General features: G+C 43.0%; 2 protein-coding genes across 2 annotated transcripts; one reads left to right on the forward strand and one right to left on the reverse strand.

The window, feature by feature from the left end:
* The first annotated feature begins 660 nt into the window (after positions 1 to 660).
* Positions 661 to 7,431, forward strand: psmf1 (proteasome inhibitor subunit 1). The gene is made up of 7 exons (XM_069712679.1): positions 661 to 895; positions 1,919 to 2,071; positions 2,300 to 2,382; positions 2,535 to 2,738; positions 5,567 to 5,623; positions 6,396 to 6,557; positions 6,772 to 7,431. The coding sequence occupies exons 1-7, from the start codon at positions 767 to 769 to the stop codon at positions 6,821 to 6,823; spliced, it is 840 nt and encodes a 279-aa protein (XP_069568780.1). The 5' UTR covers positions 661 to 766; the 3' UTR covers positions 6,824 to 7,431.
* A 7,787-nt stretch (positions 7,432 to 15,218) lies between these two features.
* On the reverse strand, positions 15,219 to 20,745 carry tmem74b (transmembrane protein 74B). Its single transcript, XM_069712681.1, has 4 exons — positions 20,676 to 20,745; positions 19,651 to 19,748; positions 18,167 to 18,448; positions 15,219 to 18,070 (listed from the first exon to the last, which is right to left on the reverse strand). Exons 3-4 carry the CDS (start codon positions 18,398 to 18,400, stop codon positions 17,411 to 17,413), a joined length of 894 nt encoding a protein of 297 aa, XP_069568782.1. The 5' UTR covers positions 18,401 to 18,448; positions 19,651 to 19,748; positions 20,676 to 20,745; the 3' UTR covers positions 15,219 to 17,410.

Raw genomic sequence — 20,745 nt, forward strand, 5'->3', positions numbered from 1 at the left:
CAAAAGTAATTGACCACTTCTAGAATTTGTTTTGTAATATTTGGTTTATAATTTAAATTTGATTGCGTCTCTGTTTGGGATGATTATGATGATCAAGCTTCATCTTCTGTATCCTATTAGAAATGATTGCTTTTGAAAGTGTGTTAAAAAAAAAAGTCAAATATAATTCAGGATTATTCTCAAAATACTGAATATACCTCAGACATTAACTGCTCTTATAGAAATATGAAGATTTAAATAATGAAAGTTTAGCCTAGCTACCTATGAATAACCTAAAATAATTCAACACTGCCCTCTAGTGGTTAGTTTATGTATGTGCACAACACAGGTACAGTAAAATAGAAACCTGAATACTGTTCTCACCAGCAACATTACGTTAAAATAGAAAAGCCTGGTAGGTTAGATAGGAGATAGGAGAGTTTTAGAGGGAAACCAGAAACCACTGGCCCCAAACTCAGTCACTAAAATCAAAGATGTGAAGAATAAAAAGCAAAGAAGACGGAAGTACGATTCATATTGTACACGTTTGATTTCATATTATTTATTTCGTACTCCTCTGGTTTGAGCACATGTTCGAACATTTTGTATGACTGTTGATACAATTAAAACTTAAATACGACACCGTGTCCTGGTGCTTTTACTTTGAAATCCGCAGACCGGAAGTTTTGCTGTTGCTAGGAAGTCGACGCCGTGAAGCTTCTGTTTGGACTTTCGTTTTCATTTCTTGCCCTCGAAAGTGTTGTTGATGTTGGTGGACTGAGGAAACATGGCAGGTTTAGAGGTGTTGTACACCTGCGTCGCAGGTGACATCAGCTGCCCGCAGGACGCCGTCGTGTGCTTCGTTCACTGGGAGATGATCAAGAGTGGATACCGGTGCATCGGCTCCGGGGACGAGGTGAGCTCAACCGGATCACTTCAGCCGAACCTGGCGGTGCATCAGCACCGAGACTGGTGCAGGTCTTGGTCGGTATTTCTCTGATTTCGTCATCTTTTCGGGGGATTTGTGCATTCACGATTTGTGCGTCACGACTGACTGGATTCATATAATGAAGGTCAACGGATTACCAGAAGATGTCTCAGATTTTCACCAAAATACGCGCTGCTGGAATGAGTTGGACGCCGAATTGAAGAGAGGGTCTGAAATATTACAGTGACCGCTCCGTGTTTGTTGTGTGACATCTTGTTGACTCTTCTCGCGCAGGAAGAAGACAGAAATCTCGTTTTTTCTGATGGACTTCTGCATGCGCCAGATTAGCGTTAGCTTCCTAAACGAGTTCTGCCTCCTGTGTAACTGACGGAGAACAACAAATCTGTCCAACGTGCTGCTGCTGCTGTTTATCGGTGTTTAAACGAGCTGTTGTGTTTGATGCAGAATAAACCAGCAGTTATTTTAAAAAGTAGAAATGTGACGAGCTCTGAAAACTGTCACGTCATCTTGAGCCTGCTAACCCGGTGGGGGCCAGTCACACTGCAACACCGCGGGGAGCTCAATCAGCGGTGCACAAAAACAACAAACAAAACAATTAACAACACACACAGAAGAAGAAGAAGTTAGTCCGGCCCGACGGGATACACACAACTACTACATCAGCAACTCACCAAACAAAACACGGGAAAAAACATTTTAAATACCACAATAAAACTAAACAACTAATATTATGCATTTCTACATTTATATTTTTCCTGGCAAACTCCTCATAAAAAACGAGTCACTCTCTAAACATCAAACATTTGACTTCTTACCAGTGAAGCGTTTCCTCCTGCAGAGCAACGACTCAACACACCTGACTTCCTTCGTTAGCTCCTCCACCAATCAGAGACCAGGAAACAGATAAACAGGAAGTCTCACTCTCCTGTTTTTATCCCCCATGTCTGTGTCTTCCCCTCCTCCTCCTCCTCCTCCTCTTCCTCGTCGCAGCCTCGCAGCGGCGACAAGAAGTCCGAGCTGCTGCCGGCCGACTGGAGCAGCAACAAGGAGTTGTACAGCCTACGTTACAAAGCCAACACCACCGACACCCCCATGATGCTCAAAGCCATCTCCGTCGACTCCACCTTGATCTTCAACCTGATGGTAGGCCGTCTTCAAACGCCCCTCATGCAGTTTAGAGGGGGGAGAGCGTAACCCGGGTCATTTTCTGTGTCACCATGGTTACACTCTCCCCCTCTAAACTATTGAAAGAAAAAAAACTTTCTGAATACAACACAGAGCCCTTGTTGTGTCTTTTTGTGTCTTATACGTGTGTGTGTGTGTGTGTGTGTGTGTGTGTGTGTGTGTGTGTGTGTGTGTGTGTGTGTGTAGAACTGCCGTACGCAGCAGGTGTCAGACTTGATGGTGAACATCAGTGATCACGTGGACACCGACCAGCTGCACACGTTTGACAGGTCGGTGTTTCAATTTTCTGTTTTCTTCAAAACAAACAAAACAAACATTAAAATAAAAAATTTAAAAATAGAAAAAGTCCAGATGAAGCCCATACTTGGACGAACTGACGAGCTCGCGTTGAGTTATAAAAAAGCCCGTCGTGTCGTTGCAGCGCGTTCAAGGACGCGGGCGGTTTGTCGGAGAAGGTGACGAGTCAGCTGCTGCCGTCGCAGGACAGGACGACGGGACAGAAAGCAGAGAGGAAGAGCCGGAGGGAGGACGAGGGGGAGGAGGAGGCGCAGAGGAGGAGAGGAGAGGACGACGACCCCCTCCGCATCCCCAACAGACATCCTCGGCAGGGAACGCAGCCTCACTGGTTGGTGGAGACACAACAACAACAACAACAACAACAACAACAGCTGCAGCTCATTCACTCATTCAGACCTGCATGTCAATCAAACCAGAACAGCTTTATTTCATCCGACTCCACTGCTGCATTTTTCATTCACAGTCCACCGAGCAGCACTTAAAGCCTCGTCGTCATCCCAACACACACACACACACACACACACACACACACACACACACACACACACACACACACACACACACACACACACACACACACACACACCGGCTTCTCTGTTCAAACTGCTTCCTCGTCCTTCAGGAAGCGGCAGCGTAGGATAGGTGTGTGCACCAGGGCGTGTTTGTGGCTCCCTTTAATAGAAAGAAGGAGACGGCAGCTCAGGATGAGGTAACGTCAGGTCCACGGTAGGTTTTATTGTTGTTAGTTTTTTTTAGAAACTCTTTGAGATCGTCGGGCCTCAAATACGCCTTCGTTTATTTAAAACAGTATCTAAAAGTCTTAAGAAACATTTAGGAGCATCTGATTACTTTTTAGCAACTCGAGTTATTTTTAATATTAACACACAACATTTAAAAGCTTCTTTGTTATATTTAAAAATGTAATGTGCCAAAAGCACAACAACATAAAAAAGAATAACCGCCTACAGTCTGAATAGTTTGGATAAAAGTGTAGGTTTGACTATTTTTGTTTTTGTGTCTCTCACTCACACACACACACACACACACACACACACACACACACACACACACACACACACACACACACACACACACACACACACACACACACACACACACACACACCCCTGTGGATGTGCTGAGTGTGTGGCTGAGAGTCTAGACAGAGCAGCTGTTGGTAAATGAGGGCAGCCTGGGAGATTGTGTGTGTGTGTGTGTGTGTGTGTGTGTGTGTGTGTGTGTGTGTGTGTGTGTGTGTGTGTGTGTGTGTGTGTGTGTGTGTGTGTGTGTGTGTGTTTGTTTGTTTGTGTTACTCATCCTGTGGGAACATAAATCTGTGATCGAAAATCGGCTCCCAGAAATGTAATCATGAAAACTTCAGTGGGTTTAAGGTTGTGGTAAGTATCCAGGAAATGAATGCAAGTCCTTAGATATGATGGAAAGTGTGTGTGTGTGTGTGTGTGTGTGTGTGTGTGTGTGTGTGTGTGTGTGTGTGTGTGTGTGTGTGCGTGTGTGTGTCTGTGTACATTTTTATGTCCTTGTGAGGACCTAAATCTGAATACACATCGAACCCAGGAGGACATGTGAGGATTAAGACGTGGTTTTAGGATTAAAATAGGTAATATAACAAATTTGATCACTAACTGATTAAATAACTTTTGTATATTTTTTTAAATAGAAAAATTAATATAAAGTGGGGGAATCAGCTAAAGCTAAAGCTAGCTCACCGACTATCTGGTACTAGTCAGAGTAAAGACAAGGAGTGACCACACACCACTGTGTGTGTGTGTGTGTGTGTGTGTGTGTGTGTGTGTGTGTGTGTGTGTGGGGGGGAGGGAGGGAGGGAGCTGCAGGCCAGAATCACCCCCCTCCCCCTCTCCCTCCCTCCAGTCCTCCCAGCCGTGACCCGATCAGATGAGATGCGAGATGATGTCAGCACTTTATCGACCTCGCCGCTGTCGCCTCCTCGTCTCCAGAGAGACGAGAAAACAGTGACAGATGGAGAGAAAGTCAACCAAAGTCTGAGAGGACGGGGTTGTGTGTGGGGAGGGGGGGGGGGGGAGATCAGCGGGAGGAAAAAACCCAAAGAAAACTAGATTTGAGGGAGTGAAAGAGATGCAGAGAAAAACAGAGAGAGTGTGAGGAGGAGGAGGAGGAGGAAGAGGAGGTGGAGGAAGGATCCAGACCAGCTGAAGGTTGGCTGGATCGTCTGGAGTTTGTTCAGACGTGAGGAAAGACGACGGAGCGGGAAAATAAAACGCTGTCGATGATTGAAGCCTGTTTGTGTGACTCACTGAGAATAATTACATCCATTCATGAGATGATTAATTGAGATTAGATTTGTAACAGACGTTTTCTGTGTGTGGAGGATAATAAACAGAGCGAATTAGAGAAAACACAAATGTTTATTTATCGAATCTGCTAATTATTTCCTCAATTAGCCAATAAAATGCGAGAATTCAAATCCGTCTCCAAAAACCTGCAGCAGTGATATTTGTAAAACGTCTTGTATCGGTGGATCTGACTGATCTGATCGGAAACCTGACGATACTATGTCCCGCCCACCGATAGCTGTAACCTGACTGCACCACAGACCTGTCAATCAAACAGACACGCCCCCAAAAACAGGTCTTCTTGAATCTTCTTTTCTAATGAATGAGGGATTATTTTCAGATGGACCTCCAGAAAACTAAGAAGAAGGAGTGACTTTAGCTAACAACACCGAGATAACTGATGGACACATTTTATTCACTTTGGATTTGATGAGAGAAGTTGAATGGGAGTCTATGGAGCCGGAGGCTTTTTGGAGCCGACCTCTGGTGGCACTCGCTGGTATTGCAGCTGAAGACACTTCTGGATCAGAACCATTTTACAAACCTGAAGCTACGAACTCTTTTATATCCAGTCTGTGTCCCATATATGGTTCTAGGTCACATTAATTTATTAATGCCGGAGAAATTCACATTTAATAAATATTTGTGGACCTTTTTGTTTGTTTTCCATCATTCTTTAGCTGAAAATGATATTAAAAAGTCTTGCTCAGTTTGATTTTGCATATGGTTTAGTTAAATAACACAGATATTAAGTTTCCAAATATATGTGTGTGTGTGTGTGTGTGTGTGTGTGTGTGTGTGTGTGTGTGTGTGTGTGTTTCAGGCCCGACCCCCTGGTTCCCCCGTTTGCAGCTGGAGGAGCAGACCTCGATCCCTTCGGGTGAGTCCGTCTCGTTTTAAATCCCTCCGCTCGCTTTTACCTTAAAAAAAATGTTTTTCTAGATGTATCTCTGAGCGTCGCCGTGGTTTCCTCCTAATCTGGGATTTTTGGGGGATGAACGGTCGGTCGGCACGGTAACAGGCAGGCAGCGGTGGATTACTGGCGCCGGTCCAGACTCCCTCTGGCAGCTGAATGTGAAGCTCTGACCTCAAACATCAGAGCGCCGGGCCGCCGGCCGGCCGGAGGAGTCCCGACCAGAAGCAGCTGAGCAGCAAACTCACTTACGTTTAGTCTGAACATGAATTTTACATTAGATTCGGCTTTTTTATTTTGCTGACACAGACGTAGTGTTGAGGTGTTCTTTTAAAATCACTGAAGGGACATTTAACCCTTTAATTCACCACTTAAGGTTGTTAAAATTCTATTTTATTCCTGAGTGGAAAAGTCTCACGAGTATTTCAGAAACGTCGTCACGCTTCGCTGACGTGGAAAAGTTGACAGACGTCACATTTCCATCAAGTTTTCCACATTTCCTTTCACCTATTTTTAGGGTTTGACTCGAGCACTTTCACTTAAATCATCTTCTGCAATAGTTTAATTTAGCAAAATCAGTAAACATCCAATTTGTTCGTGTTTTTATGTCAAAATCTAAATGATATTGCAATTTTTCAACTATTCTGAAGTTAATCTAACTTTTCTTTCCCTGATATTTCACTGGTTTGAGCTTTTTAAATGAGTTTTCACACTAATAATGCCCCCCCTCCCCCTGCAGGTCTCGTGGCGGTGGAGGGATGATCGTCGACCCGTTGAGGTCGGGGTATCCTCGCTCTGGCTTCAACCCGTCTAGTGGCATCCCAGACATCCTGCCTCCCGGAGCCGTTCCCCCGGGAGCTCGCTTCGACCCGTTCGGACCCGTCGGACGTCGACGACCGGGGTGAGACACACACACACACACACACACACACACACACACACACACACACACACACACACACACACACACACACACACACACGCCTCCATCTGTCTGTCCTGAATCAGGTCAAACTGAACAACCTGTTCTGTTCTCCTGGTTCTGCACTCGTTGAGAGGAATTACAGTGATGACACGACTGAGCGTCTGTTTTTCTTCTTTGTGGTTTTTTTTAGGCCGGATCCAGACCACATGCCCCCACCTGGCTATGACGACATGTTCATGTAGTAGCCCCACCCCCTACCCCCCAGCAGCGTTTCCTGCTTTTCTACTTCCTGTTTTGCGACTCACGTCAACATGGATCAAATGTTTAAAGTTAAAAATGTTCCTGCAAATGTCTTAGAAGGAGGGTTCGTTTTCTGATGTGCTCATCTCGCGTAACATAAAACAGAAGTTAACGATGTAAAATAAGTGTTGAATCTACATCGGGTTTAAAATAAAAGACTGGTTTGACGTCAAACTGACTTTAAAAGAAAAGTGCTTACTCGTCATAAACTCATATTTTTGTCACCTGAACATGTGTGAGCTTCGTTACCTTGAATCGGGGAGGGGGGGGGGGTCCTGCAGGGCGGATCAGCTGGTCGTGATGACGTCATCCATCCTCCGCTCCCTAAATGATAGAAGAGTAGCCATCTGTTCAGTCCATCATCCTCCCACTAACCATCTTCTAGTTGTGATTTATTCATTAAAAAAAGTCTTTTGTATTTCTGTTGTGGATTTATTGAAAAGCTCGAGATAAAGTTATTCACACTTGTTTTTGGATTGTCGTTGATTTGAAAAACACGGCGGATTAAATATGTCAAAGCCAAAATGCTCTAATAAAGACTTTACATTCAGGTCTGTGTTGTTGTTGTTGTTTTTTCTGGCTTTATTACACATTTAGCTGCACAGCTGGTCGAGTTAAATGGTGCGTTCAGGCAACAGGGAAGTGGGAAAGTTCCGACTCGGTAACTTCCGAATTCACCCGTTGAGAGCGTTGCCATGACAACAACAAAGAGACAAACGATGAGGTCATTGTTATTTCTACGTGTCGTTTTTAGCGGTTTAAAACAGGCAGCAAACTAACGGCAGTGAAGTAACGGCCGCGTGGGAGGGCTGTAAGTCAGTCCGGTAATCAGTCTCGTTTAACGGCACGACACCCCGCTCTAATTAGTGAGAAATAAGTCAACCATGAAATGACTTTTCACGACAAACGTCGCCATGTCGAGCTCTTAAAAAAGACCTCCGACTTTCCGAGTGGGGAAATTCCCAGTTGCTTTTGAACGCACCATTACAACCTTGGACTAAAATGGCGCTAATCGCCTAGCATCGATTAAAAGGCACAAGCTACATGTAAACACACACAAAAATACCTCTCCGGGCCGCTTGTCCTGAAAAGAGGGTCTTGAGTTTCTTCAGGATGTTCCGGAAGTCTCTTTGACCATCTGCTGCAGCTTCAGACGTCACTTTATTTGACGTTGGACGGAGTACAAGCAGCTTCTCGCGAGACTCTGCTGGAGTTCATGTGAGGAACGAGCGGCGCGAGATTTGAATTTGCGCCTTATAATCAATCAAATTACGTCATATTTAAACCACGACTGTTCAGAAAATACATACAATTTTGGCTTTACTAGTAATAGTAGTTTTTTCATCCCAAGTTGTATTTATTTAATTTTGTTTATATAGTTTGTGTGTGTATATTTATTCATTGTTATTGCTTTTTATTAATCTTGTTTTTATTGTATTTGTTATTTGTTTTTATTGTGTGCACCTTTTTCCTCCTAACTGTGTTTCTATGTTGCTGTGACGACAAAATGTCCCCACTATGGTATTAATAAAGTTTTATCTATCGATAAGTTAAATTTCATATAACGTTAACTTAAAAAACATTTAAACAATCACTTACAGCCAACGATCTCATATAGTTTGTCAAAAGAAAATGTCTTCTAAACCGTTTAATTCTGTCTGTTAACTTTTTAAATGATATATGTCATGACTATCAGCTCTCCAAGCTGTTATTTCCCCTGCAGGTGGCTGACAAACAGGTCAAATACAGCAGCAGACAGACACCACAGGTAGTTGATGAAAGATATGACAACCCAGTGGGAGCCAGAGACAGGAAGTTAGAACAAGTTATTTAAAGTCTTAGACTATAAATCAGCTTTGTGAGGCTGGATTTGTGCATAAAAAAGAAGGTTAATATTTCCACTATGGTTTTAACACTGACCAGTTTTCTGACCACATCTGAAGTTGAAATGAGAAATAACAAATTAAAAAAATCAGCACCCTGGATTAAAAAAAACGACAGCAAAAACAGAAACTTTATTGTTCACGTTAACAAAATCATACTTAAAAATCGTCATCGTTCGTTACATACAGGATACAGCTCCTCGGTATGTACAGGAAACAAGGCAGTCGGACCTTTTACGGCGTCACACACTTAATAACATGCAGGTTCACGGGCCTCCCGAAGCACACAAAGCAGCATCTTTTTAAGGAAAATGACATATTCGAGTATATTTCTTCAGATCCGTTACAGGACATTTAAAAACTCTACATTCATCTCCACTCGTTTTCTATACCGGATGTTTTTTTTCCAGGAAGAATTTTTCACAGCGTTAATTATTCCATTTTTTCAGGATTTTAAAGATTTATAAAAATGGTAATGAATAACTGTTGCTAATAAACACTGATCATGAATGATATGGTATCAATTTAACAACTTAATTCAGTTGTACAAGGTACACACAAGTCACTGTGCTCTTCATAAAATACAACGCTGAGCAAACCGGGTGTCTAAAACTCTTTCAATTTGTTCTCGTATCAAGCCGGGGAAAAAAAACAAAAAACATTTTAATAAATTAGCCACAGATTAGTAGAAAAAAAAAATCAACACAGAAGTTTCTCTTTCTGGAACTGATGTTGTAATGATCGATGCAAACATCTGGATTCTTGTAAAAAATGTAAGGTTTGTTCAAGAGTCACAGATTTACCAAAATTTCCACCAAAACAAAGCTCTGGTTCTTTTTAAAGGAGTCGATGGCTTTAAGATGATTTCATGTTCCAGATTTCTGCATTTTAGTTCTTAATGTGAAGAGAAAAATGTTCACAAAGGGAAAACAAACTCCTTCTGTTTCCCTTAAAATAAATAATGAACAACCCGTCTGCTCTGTAAGACCCTGGTTTTTTAACTTACATTAAAGGGGTAGGTCACTTTTCTCGAGTAATATTTCAATAAATATTGTACATTAGATCAAATATCAACAGATATTTATAACGTTTTATATAGTTTCCTTATAATAACTGCAATCTTTTAATAATTCCCACCAGTTTACAGTCTAAAGGGGCAAATCCATCTTAAAAATTAAAGTGATTAATCCCTTTAATGTCCATACTACCATAGTTTGTGCTCAACAATACTTTCATTGTCATATATTGATTGCAAAAGATTTACATCTTTGATTCACGAACAGACACATGACTCTCTTCTCAGGCCACGTAATATTTTTTCATTCTTTTTTTTTTCTACATTTCATAGACTTTAATATCATTCTGGTTTCTTAAAGCGATATCTCACTTGGACTGAATAGTTTCTTTCTTTTTTTTTTACACTTTTACATTTAAGTTCATGAACAGTCAGCTGCGAAGACCAGACCGCCCCCGGGGCGTCTGTCACTTCTGGCATTTTCTGCTTCTATTTTGAAGGCTGAAAATGTTAAACGTCTCACAGTTCACTTCTTTTAAAGGGACTGTAGGCTTGCTCGGTAAATTTGTGAGATTGTTAACAAATTAAAGGGGCAATAAGTCAATTTATATGACTTCATATGTCCATAATACAGAATCTAGAGAGTCTAGAGTGACTGAAATCAGTCATGATGGATTTTGAGGTGATTACTGCAGACTTCCCAGCAACCGTTACCAAAATAAAAGCTTCATAAAATGATCAGGCTGAATGTGGGGAACTGAGAGGTCAGTGAAGGTTTCAGGTTGTTGTCCTTTAAAAACAAGCATTGGGAGCTGATCCTTGGGTGAGTGTCCGAAAAAAAAAAAAACTTCCACCTGTGTGAAATATCGCTTTATCTCGCTTAATATACATCGATTAACTCTGCACATTCAAGACAGAACAAAAGAAGAAGGACAGGTTTGTACAACGGCGTTTCCAAGGCGACTCATCATGTGACTGTTTACACCGAACCGTTTTGTTTTTGTTTGTTTTCTTAAACGTGTGAACGACAGATATCGTGATATTGCGTGACGCTGCTGCGACGTCAGTTTTTCGTACATTCATTGAGTCTCGGAGTGAAATGCTACAGCTGCGTGTTGTGCATATTATTATTCACTGTACATAAAGGGAAGCGTCCGGCGAGGAGGGAGGACCAAACGGGAGGACGTTCACTGTAAACGCTTTTATTTTTCTAGCTGCTTTCTTTGAGGTTGTGGGAGCTCGTTGCCACGGCGACCTTTACTGGATTATTTATTTTTTTCTGTCTGAGGCAGCGGGAAGTGTCGTGATTAATGAGACTGAACTCGGGTCGGCACCCCCGCGCACCGCTGGAGTGTCCTTGAGTAACGCACTGAATCCCAAACAGCTGCATGAAAACACCGTGCTGCTGCTGCTGCTGCTGACCTTTGACCTCCACACTGAGGACGGGGGGGAGGGAGGGTTGTTGTTGTTGTCCTCTCTATTTGTGCGACTGTAAAAGGTTATCGGATTGTTCAAGTGCTGATAAATTGTCTTTTAACGACGTGTTTACATGCGACCTGTGTTTCCTGGTGCGTGAAGGTGTTTTGAAAACACTCTGTAAGGATTGGCTGCAACGACGGAAACGCTGATTGAAGATAATTAATCAACAACTATTATAATAATTAAATAATCATTTTGATGTGGCGGCATTTTTTTATGTTCACAGACAAAATCACTGATCAATTAATCAGGAAAACAGTAATTGTTAGTTTCTGTCTAAAGGTACGTTAAAGCCAGAAATCAGCTGGAAGTTTATTTTGTTCAAAAAAAAGAATTTGATGCATTATTATTGAAATGTCTCTTCTTAAAAGTAGGATAAAAATATTTTTGTTGCTTTTAATAATAATTTTTTTTTTTATGTTCCCAGAATTGTAGCGCAGGATAATGTACTTTTAAAAACTCCACAGGTACGTCACCAACAGGAGGCGCTAACACACGGTACGGCTGCTGATAATCTGCCAGTTATGCAATTTTTTTTTTTTTTTTTTTAAATGTGACCTTTTAAAAAAACAGGACTGAAGCTGTTGTCCACATCTTAACTCAATGTCATACTTTCTGTGAACATCCCCCCCCCAAAGCATTATGGGAACTGAAGTTTCAAATTGAAGTAGGACAAATCTCATCAGCATGACGCCGTTTTTCTTTCGTTTATATCCTGTTACAGACACAAACGTGTTGCTCAAGCTGAGTTATTTACATCTCGATCATCAGACGTCTATCTGAGACGTAAACTATTACGTCACCTGATACATCAACCAAATTACATTTTATCCATCTTTTTATTCGTTCTAAATTTATGCCTACTCAGCTTAATTTTGGTCTGAGCCTGGAGCGGTTCCTGGAAAACGTCCACCTCTGGATGATTTATACTAAAAGTGTGTCATTTATTCCCACTAAGGTCCGACCTGGAGGAGGACGATCAGAGGAGGGCTTTTTTTTTTTTGTAAGACTTTGAGACATTTGTCTCCTCCGTCCTCACAAGGACTTTCCGTGACACCCGAGAACCGCCCGACCGACGGTCCTCGATATAAATAGACTATCTCTATGGTAACGGAGTCATCTCGCTGCGGACGGTCATAAAGATTGATTTTCCCTGGCGTCTTTGGTCAAGGTGTTCGTGTCCGTGTCTTGACATTGAAACACGTCACCGAGGGAACGAAACAGCTCACGTCTTCTATTTTCTAGTAAATACCCATGACTGGGGGGGAAGAGACCTGATCAGGTACGTTTAAACGTTTTGAGGTTTAAGCTCGGCGTCGTTCCTCTTCAAGACTGCAGAGTTGTTTCTTCGCCTCCTCACCTGACTGCATCCATCCACGTAACTGAACTGAAAACCCTTCCAGACCTCTTCCCTTCCAGCTCTGTGTGTCCAACCAGCAGCCACAATCACTCCCTCTGTGGTGCTGTGTTGTCCCCCCCCCCCCCCCGCTCCTCCCCCACCCCCCAACCCCCCTCCACTAATGAGGACCTGCAGGCCGCCGCAGACCGAATCTCCTCCTCCTCCCCCTCAGACTGATTTTCTCCACGCTTCAGCGGAGTCGTGTCCGGCCCTTTTCGTTCTGGCCGCCGGCGGAAACCTGAATGCGTCGTTCTAAAAAGTATTCAGGTCCTCGCCGAGTCGCTCCTCCAAAAAATAAATATATAAATAAATCCACCTCTTCAAGAATCACCTCACGTCATCCGGCTGCATCCCACCGCCTCGCCCACATCGTCTTCCCTCCATCGCTCACTCCGCTTCACCCGCCTCACTCCCTTTTATTTATTTCTCCAAAGCTGCACGGTCACGCCGAGATGACACTTTGACCTTTGCCCTCTTCAGCTCTGGTTGAATGCATCGGTTTAAAACGTCATCTCCACGCTGGTGTCTTTTGTTTGTGCCTGAATGGCTGGTGATAATTTATGGTTTTTTCACGCAAAAAAAAAAATCAACATTAAAAAGACCCAAAACAAACAGAAACACAATCCTACTAACAACATTTCCTGAAGGCCACATTTTTAAAAAGGTTTTCTGGTGTTTTGATTACATAAAAAGATATTTGTTTGTTGTTTTAGGCACCAAAAAGCATCTTTTAAACTGCACCACAGGCCTGTCAATCAAACAGACCCCAAACACACCACTTTTTGAGGCCTAATATCTAATTAATGACGGGATTATTTTCAGATGGACCAACAGAAAAATAAGAAGTGACTTAAGTGAATGACACCAAAACACTTTGTATTTCATGTAGTTTTTTTTTTAATCCAACCCCTAGTGGCCCCCGGTGGTATTGCAGTTTATGGCACTTGGCCTTATTATGGTATTTATCACTATTTACAATCATTTTATTGAAAAAAAATAACAATAAATTGTTGATGAAAATAATCGTTAGTTAGCCGTAAACCTTGTTCAAACGACGCTCCTGTGTTGCAGCCTTTAATGAAATGTGCTGTTTAGTTCGTGACGTTCTTTTGAAGAAATACAGTTAACGTTGGTTCTGTTGGTGTTTTTATAGATTTTTCCAGCTGGAGTCGGCAGTAATGAGAAGCAGCAGCACAAGACGACCACAGCTGTCAGCTTAAGTTGTCGTAAACATGAAACTTCCTCCCGTGAACGCAGCCAGAGATCTGAGAGTCTCTTCTTACTCAGGGACACTTCACGAGGGACGGACCGGAGCGGGGATCGAACCTGCGACCGTCCTGTGATATAACAGTGTTTAAAATCGCGGCGTTAAACTGCTGCAGCAGTGTTTTAATAACCTCGACTCTACAATTATCACGTTTGTTTTTTTTTTTTAATGTTAATGCCCAATACTACATAATTTCCTGTTTTTCCTTTTTGATCATAGACAGTTCAAATCAAATCAGAAAATTGGCAACGATTAAATAACTTAATCTGAATCTAATTTCCTGCTTCCAGATTTTCTCGAGAGAATTTGATGCTTTTCTTTGTCAAATTGATAATCAAACTGAGTATCTTTGAGGTCTCAACTCTCATAAAGACGAGCCTTTTTTTTTTTTTTTTTACTCTATTCAGCATATTAAATTAGAGCTAAAACGACCAGCCATTCATCAATTAACCAGTCGACAGTTTTGCTAATTATGTTATTGTTTTATAATTGTTTAGTTTGTGTTTTTTTTAGGAAAAGAGTTTGACTACTTGCAGTTAAAGTGTTCTGACTGTTTTAATTTCTTCTTCTTGAGCTCGATGAGCTGCAGACAGAAAAGAAACCGGTGCGGCGGTGATGAGCTGTTTCCTACTTTTGGATACCTGCGTTGCGTATTTGGTTTGTGAGCGTGAGCGTCCGCGTCTCTTCTACATCCGACACGTCTGCATGTAAATTATTTACAGTATATTTGTCCTGTGAAATAAAACTGTGGTACATATTTCAATAAACAGCTTTCAGATTAGTTTAAACACTTGAAATGAACACGAAATATGTCCCCACAAGTACCGGGCTGTGTGTGTGTGTGTGTGTGTGTGTGTGTGTGTGTGTGTGTGTGTGTGTGTGTGTGTGTGTGTGTGTGTGTGTGTGTGTGTGTGTGGCTACATTACCCTTGGCTAACTGGCTGACTATACAGACCATAATACATTAGCATACTTATATTGGTGTATACACAATTTACAGTGTCTGTGTTTACTCATTAAGGCATATTGTATCCTTACATGATATAATAAATAACATGAGTTTACATATAATACAAAGAAGTAGGCGCTGTGTCATTAAAGGTTCATTCCGCTCAAAACCAGCTCAGAAGAAAACAGCCACGAGTCACCTGAACGTTTCTTCTATTTACGATTGAATTTTCACAAGTTTTGTGATTATAATCAGCGGTGGAGAGTAACTAAGTACATGTACTCCAGTAAATGTGAGCTATTTGTATATTACTGTTATTTTCAGGCCACTTTGCCATAAAAAGGGATTATTTTTTTTATTTTTATTTTTTAAACTTTTTACTGCACGTCATTCATCTGACAGCTACTTTACTTTTTATGTTTAGTAGTTATAAACTGAAGTAAATGCAAGTAGAGCTTAAGTTATTTTTTTCCATTAAAAAAATGCCCCACAGTTGAATGATTACAGCCCATCAAACTGCTCTTCCTTTAAATTATTTTAATACTTTTCATTTTTGGCTCTTTGTCAGAATTTCTTTTACAAACCAAACAATAAAAAATAATCATTAGTTGCAGTCACTTTAACAATAATATAATATTTAATAGAAGCCTCACACCTTTCCAATGCAGTACTTCTATGTATTTGTACTGGCGTATTTTTCAGGTGTGACATTTGTACTTTTACTTGAGTGAAGGACGAGAAGGATTCTTCCACCGCTGGTTATAATCGCTGCTCAATGTCATAAAGGTTCATTTATACTTTGAATGAAATGAAAGCAGAGCGTCTGAGTGACCGGAGTTTTAAAAGGATTTTTTTACACGTCACATAAATACAAAACGTGAGTTTGAGTTGGGTGGAAGCAGCTGCTGACGGAGGATGTTTACGCTCAGCGTGACGCACACATCGACTCTCTGACGCCGTCAGAAAATGCTGATTAGTAAACACGAGGCAACAGTTTTGGCCGATGCAGCAGGAGATACGGGGTATTTCATTATATTTTGGTTTATTTCTGGTCTTCAGCCACCTGCAGCAACATCGATTCGGTCCCTCGTTTTCTCTTCATCTAGTTTCCACTGCGATGAGACAAAAGTGATTTCCAACACGGCATCGGGTTAGTGTGCAGAGGTGCTCCTTGGACACCTGCCGCAATGCCTTATGGGTAGGTGTGACTGATTTCGATTCCGCACCTGGCGCCGTTACACCTCTCGCTGCATCTTAACGACGACGTTAAAGCCGCATTAAGCAAAAAGACTTTTAAAGACCCGAGAAGCAACAAATCTGTTAAAACTGCTCAAACAAGCGTTTCTCAGTGTTGCTGCTGTTTTCTGGAGAGCGAAGATGTTTCCCTCAGGAGTTGGAAGAGATCACAAACAGCTAAAAGGATGAAGAACCAAAAAAACTCATCAGGTGGAAACAAACACGACTCAACGTGAATCATAATGTTGCTCCGTAACTGCAGGCCGCTGTTTGAAGAGAAAAAAGACCTAGAAAAAAATTTAAAAAAAGCTTCTGCACACGACCAGCAAACAGCAGACTGACGGTTAGAAACCGGCTGTTGAGCAGCTACAGAAACAGAAACAGGAGCTCAAAGACAGTAAAAAGTAGAAAAATCTGTCATTTCAATTTCGAAATGACGTTACGAGAGAGAAATCTTAATATTGTGATTTAAAAAAAAAATCTGATATTATGAGTTTCACCATCTCCAAATGAAAACAGTGTTTTAGAGAACCAAAACAAGGAGCTTAAAGCATCCAAAAGAGTGGAAATGTTGCTTAATCCAGGTTTAAACTGAACATTGTTTTCCCTGCAGGTGTCTTGAGGGTGTTGTGGTTTTATCGCTCGCAGCGCTTTCAAAAATGTTGCCTCTTGTTTATTTGTGCGAAAGTTTAGCATCGCGCTTTCTCACGACGCTTCACGTCGACGGTCCAGTGATGACGCTTCACTTCCTGTCCTGTAACATCTAACGTCTGCGTTAAGGTTAACCGTGTGATTAAAATATGGCTAGTTGTAAATGTCAAACATCAACACCGACCTTTTCACAATAAAGTGTTGCTTTCTGCGGTGCTTATTTTATTTTATTTTATTTTATTTTATTTTATTTTATTTTTACGATAATGTGCTTTTTATTGTGAAGGTCGGTCTCTGATTAACATACTAGGATTTAATATGGAGACTCTAATCTTTGATCATTCGTGTCTAAATGTGCTCTTCACCACTCCGCCACCGGCTTACTCTCTCTTCTTCTTCTTCTTCTTCTCCTTCTTTATCGGGTCGAGCCCTCTTTAGTGAAGTCATACATCCCTTGTGATCGGTTCCATTAAATATCCTTGAAACTTGGTTCATGTTCGGCCCAAAAAGTTGGGTTTAAAGCTGGGTCGCTCCAGCGGACAGCCTTGTGCTCTAAATGGGGCACCAGCACCATTTGGCATCCCCGTAAACGCTCGGGGGGTGGGGGGGAGGGGGGGGAGGCAACACAGCTGCAGAGTGAACGCTCGGCAGCTAGTTGACTCCACCAGCAGCAGCAGAAGAAGAAGAACCAGCAGCAGCAGCAGGAGGATGTCTTCTGGGTCCCGGTTCTGATTTGGAGTCCCGGCTCGGCTCCGCCTGCACGTTATTCCGCGTTTCTGCACGTTCCACCAAAAACTCCTCGCCTCCGTCCCCGCCGTCGCCTCCTCCTCCTCCTCCCACCTCCCCGGTGGCCAGCTGCTTCATCCTCAGGTTGATGGAGCCGTAAGTCCTCTTGGGTCGGACGAACGCCGCCCGCCGCCGGTACATCTCGCCCCGGCAGATGGACACCATGAGCAGCACGGACAGGAACATCCCACCCAGGGTCAGCAGGCCCAGGCCCGCGATGATGCACTTGTCCAGGTGGGAGCCCAGCTGGGCGTAGTACATCTCCAGCTTCTCCATCTGCCGCGCCGACACGGCGTCCGGGTCCACCTTGGCCTCGCGGGGGATGGTGTAGGCGATGACCACCAGGACGATGCCGCTCACCAGGAACACCAGCGCCAAGATGAAGCCGTAGTCCGCCGAGTGGTCGTCTGCCGGGCTGAACTCGGCGAAGTCCTGTCCTTCCTGCTGCCCTCCTCCTCCTCCTCCTCCTCCTCCTGCTGGACCTCCTTCCTCCTCATCGTACGACTGAGGAGAGACATCCTGATGCTGGAGGGGAGGAGAGAAGGAAGAAACAAGTGAGTTTAGACAACAGACTCGTGGAACAACCAAAAATAAAAGCGGTAACGACCGAACCGAACTCACCTTCCTGTTGCCCGACGTTGAGGGCGGACAGCTCGCCGACACGGCCGCTGCCTCCTGATGGTTCTGGTTCTGGTTCTGGTGGTTCTGCTCCTCGTCCTGCTGGTACGAGGCGTTCTCGAAGCCCCGGGCGGCGCAGCTCGCCGTGGCCGCCGTCCAGGGCGCCGGCGTCGGGCCCCTCCGGCCTCCTCCGCCCCGCAGCTCCCGGAGCTCTACGGCGTCGAAAGAGGACTCCATGGAAATGTGCTCATGTCTTCACCCGACCGCCGCTCTGCTTTATCCTCACTAAATACACCAAATACAAACAACCGAAGGCACCAGAAACTTTAATATCATTCATATTCACGTACTTTGACCTTTCTGTTATATTTTGTGCCGCTGTATGAACAAGATTTTTTATTATTGTCATTTTATTAAAGATTTACAGTTGTGGCATTTAAAAAAAAAAAAATACAATTTATTTAACAGTCATATGAATTCTTTTCAAATCAGGATTTTGTATAATATGTAAATCTTGTCAAAACACGTTAATTTATAAATTACAATGCCCAAAAAAGATATGATATATATTAGGGATGGGTATTTCTAGCAAAACTACTATTCAAAAATTCTCTGAACTGTTAGATTTTTCTTTGAATATTCTCCTCGTGTTATTTAATGGCGGCTGGCAGGCAGCGGTTGGGCGCATTACCGCCCCCTTCTGACGGGAGTAACACATTACAGCCTGGCGCTGGTAAAAAAGGAAAGAAACGGGAAATAAGGAAGAAGGAAAGTCCCATGTGCTATTTGATTTTGGAGATTAAAACTAAATCACACAAGAAACATTACAACTTAAGGGGTTCATGTATTATCCTGCATTTAAAAATATAATTCACAAACGTACAAATTCACATACGAACAACTACTAACATTTAACTCACCTTAGAAAAAACACATTTTACTCTTTTACTTAACAACTTCAGAGAGGTTAAAGGTTTCAAAGCGCTTCAGCGACAGTGAAATAAAATGTCAATAATAAGGCCGCCATTTTGCTACACGGTTAGCCGCGAGCTAGAAAGACTCCTTTGTGATGGACAGATACGTTTCAAACTATTTTCGACAGCAAACGTTGTCAAAACAACACAGAGAAGACTTATAAAGTACTTAGAAAAGGCATCGTGATGCTGTCGCAGTCATAACCGACCTGTTTTGTACAGGAAGCCAGAAAAGAGACGTTTGACGTGTCCACTCGGCGGCTTGTTCTCCGCCTGAGGAGCGTCACCACTCCCCCTTGTGTCGCAATGGAGTAACTGCACCCTCAGAGTAACAACTTAAAATCACGAATTATTCATTAAAATATGGCCTTTTTCCACTAATAATTACATCTGTGGGCATCACAAGACCACACCAGTATTAGAAAGGTCTTATATTGTCAAAACAAATCCGCAGTTTTGTCTTCAGCAGACGTGAATCCATCACAGGAACACACGGAGTCACAGGTGCCTCACCTTGGTGGATATTTATGTCCATCTTTTTCCTCCTCTCATCACCGTTAGCACTTCTCACTTCCTGTTGAGCCCGACGGAGAGTTTAAACATCTGAAATCCTGCAGATACCAGAGACAAAGAAGGAGATGTTTGTTCTTCCAGAACCAGATCTTAAATCCCCCGAACAGATCTGTAAACTTTATTATGATGCTTTTAAACTAAAATTCACACAAATACAGAAAAACTTGCAGACACACAAATGTTTGAACGTCTATTTCTCTCTTTATCAGGACCCACATTCTCCTGATTTAAACCTGAACCCTAAAACCGAGTCTAAACCCTTCAAATGTCCTCGTTTCAAGGTCTAAAACTGAAACCGGTCCTCACAAAGCACCTTACAACAGGATGTGGAAAAGGTAGGCGCAATAAGTCCCTTTCAAAAAAAGAGAAAAGCCCTTATTCATTTTTTAAAATCCCATTATTTGACAGAGAATAAACCAGCTGGTTCACACCTCGCCGTCCTGGTGTGTGTGTGTGTGTGTGTGTGTGTGTGTGTGTGTGTGTGTGTGTGTGTGTGTGTGTGTGTGTGTGTGTGTGTGTGTGTGTGTGTGTGTGTGTGTGTGTGTGTGTGTGTGTGTGTGTAGATGATATCAGGACGAGCCGGGGCTGATAAGCACCAACACCGACTGACACGTTATTCATTACCCGGACTACACGCGGCAGATAACGCGGGGCTGTCGGAGGAGGAGGGAGAACCGGAGAACCGGAGAACCGGAGAACCGGAGAACCGGAGAAACGTCGGCGAGAGAAATGATGCAAAGCAGCAGCCACAAGAGCACCGGATCTCTCCGGAGGGGGAAACACCGGGGATGGACACGGCAGCTGTACCCGGGCGGGCAGCATCCACCCAGTAAAAAAGAAGATGCGTCGCCGACAGCATCGATCATTTTGTGTGTGTGTGTGTGTGTGTGTGTGTGTGGGGGGGGGGTGTCGATGAGGAGGGAGGACAGAGAGGGGGTGGGGGGGAGGGGGACGGCGGGTCTTACCTGGTGCTGATGCCGCGGCAGGCGGGAGTCAGTACGGCGGTGGACATCCAGGGAGAGATGGATGCTGCTG

This window comes from Brachyistius frenatus, unplaced genomic scaffold (genome assembly GCF_029030835.1).
Source record: "Brachyistius frenatus isolate BFR_SWC_R1_liver_20210118 unplaced genomic scaffold, ASM2903083v1 Contig_111, whole genome shotgun sequence".
In the NCBI taxonomy this organism is placed as follows: Eukaryota; Metazoa; Chordata; class Actinopteri; family Embiotocidae; genus Brachyistius; species Brachyistius frenatus.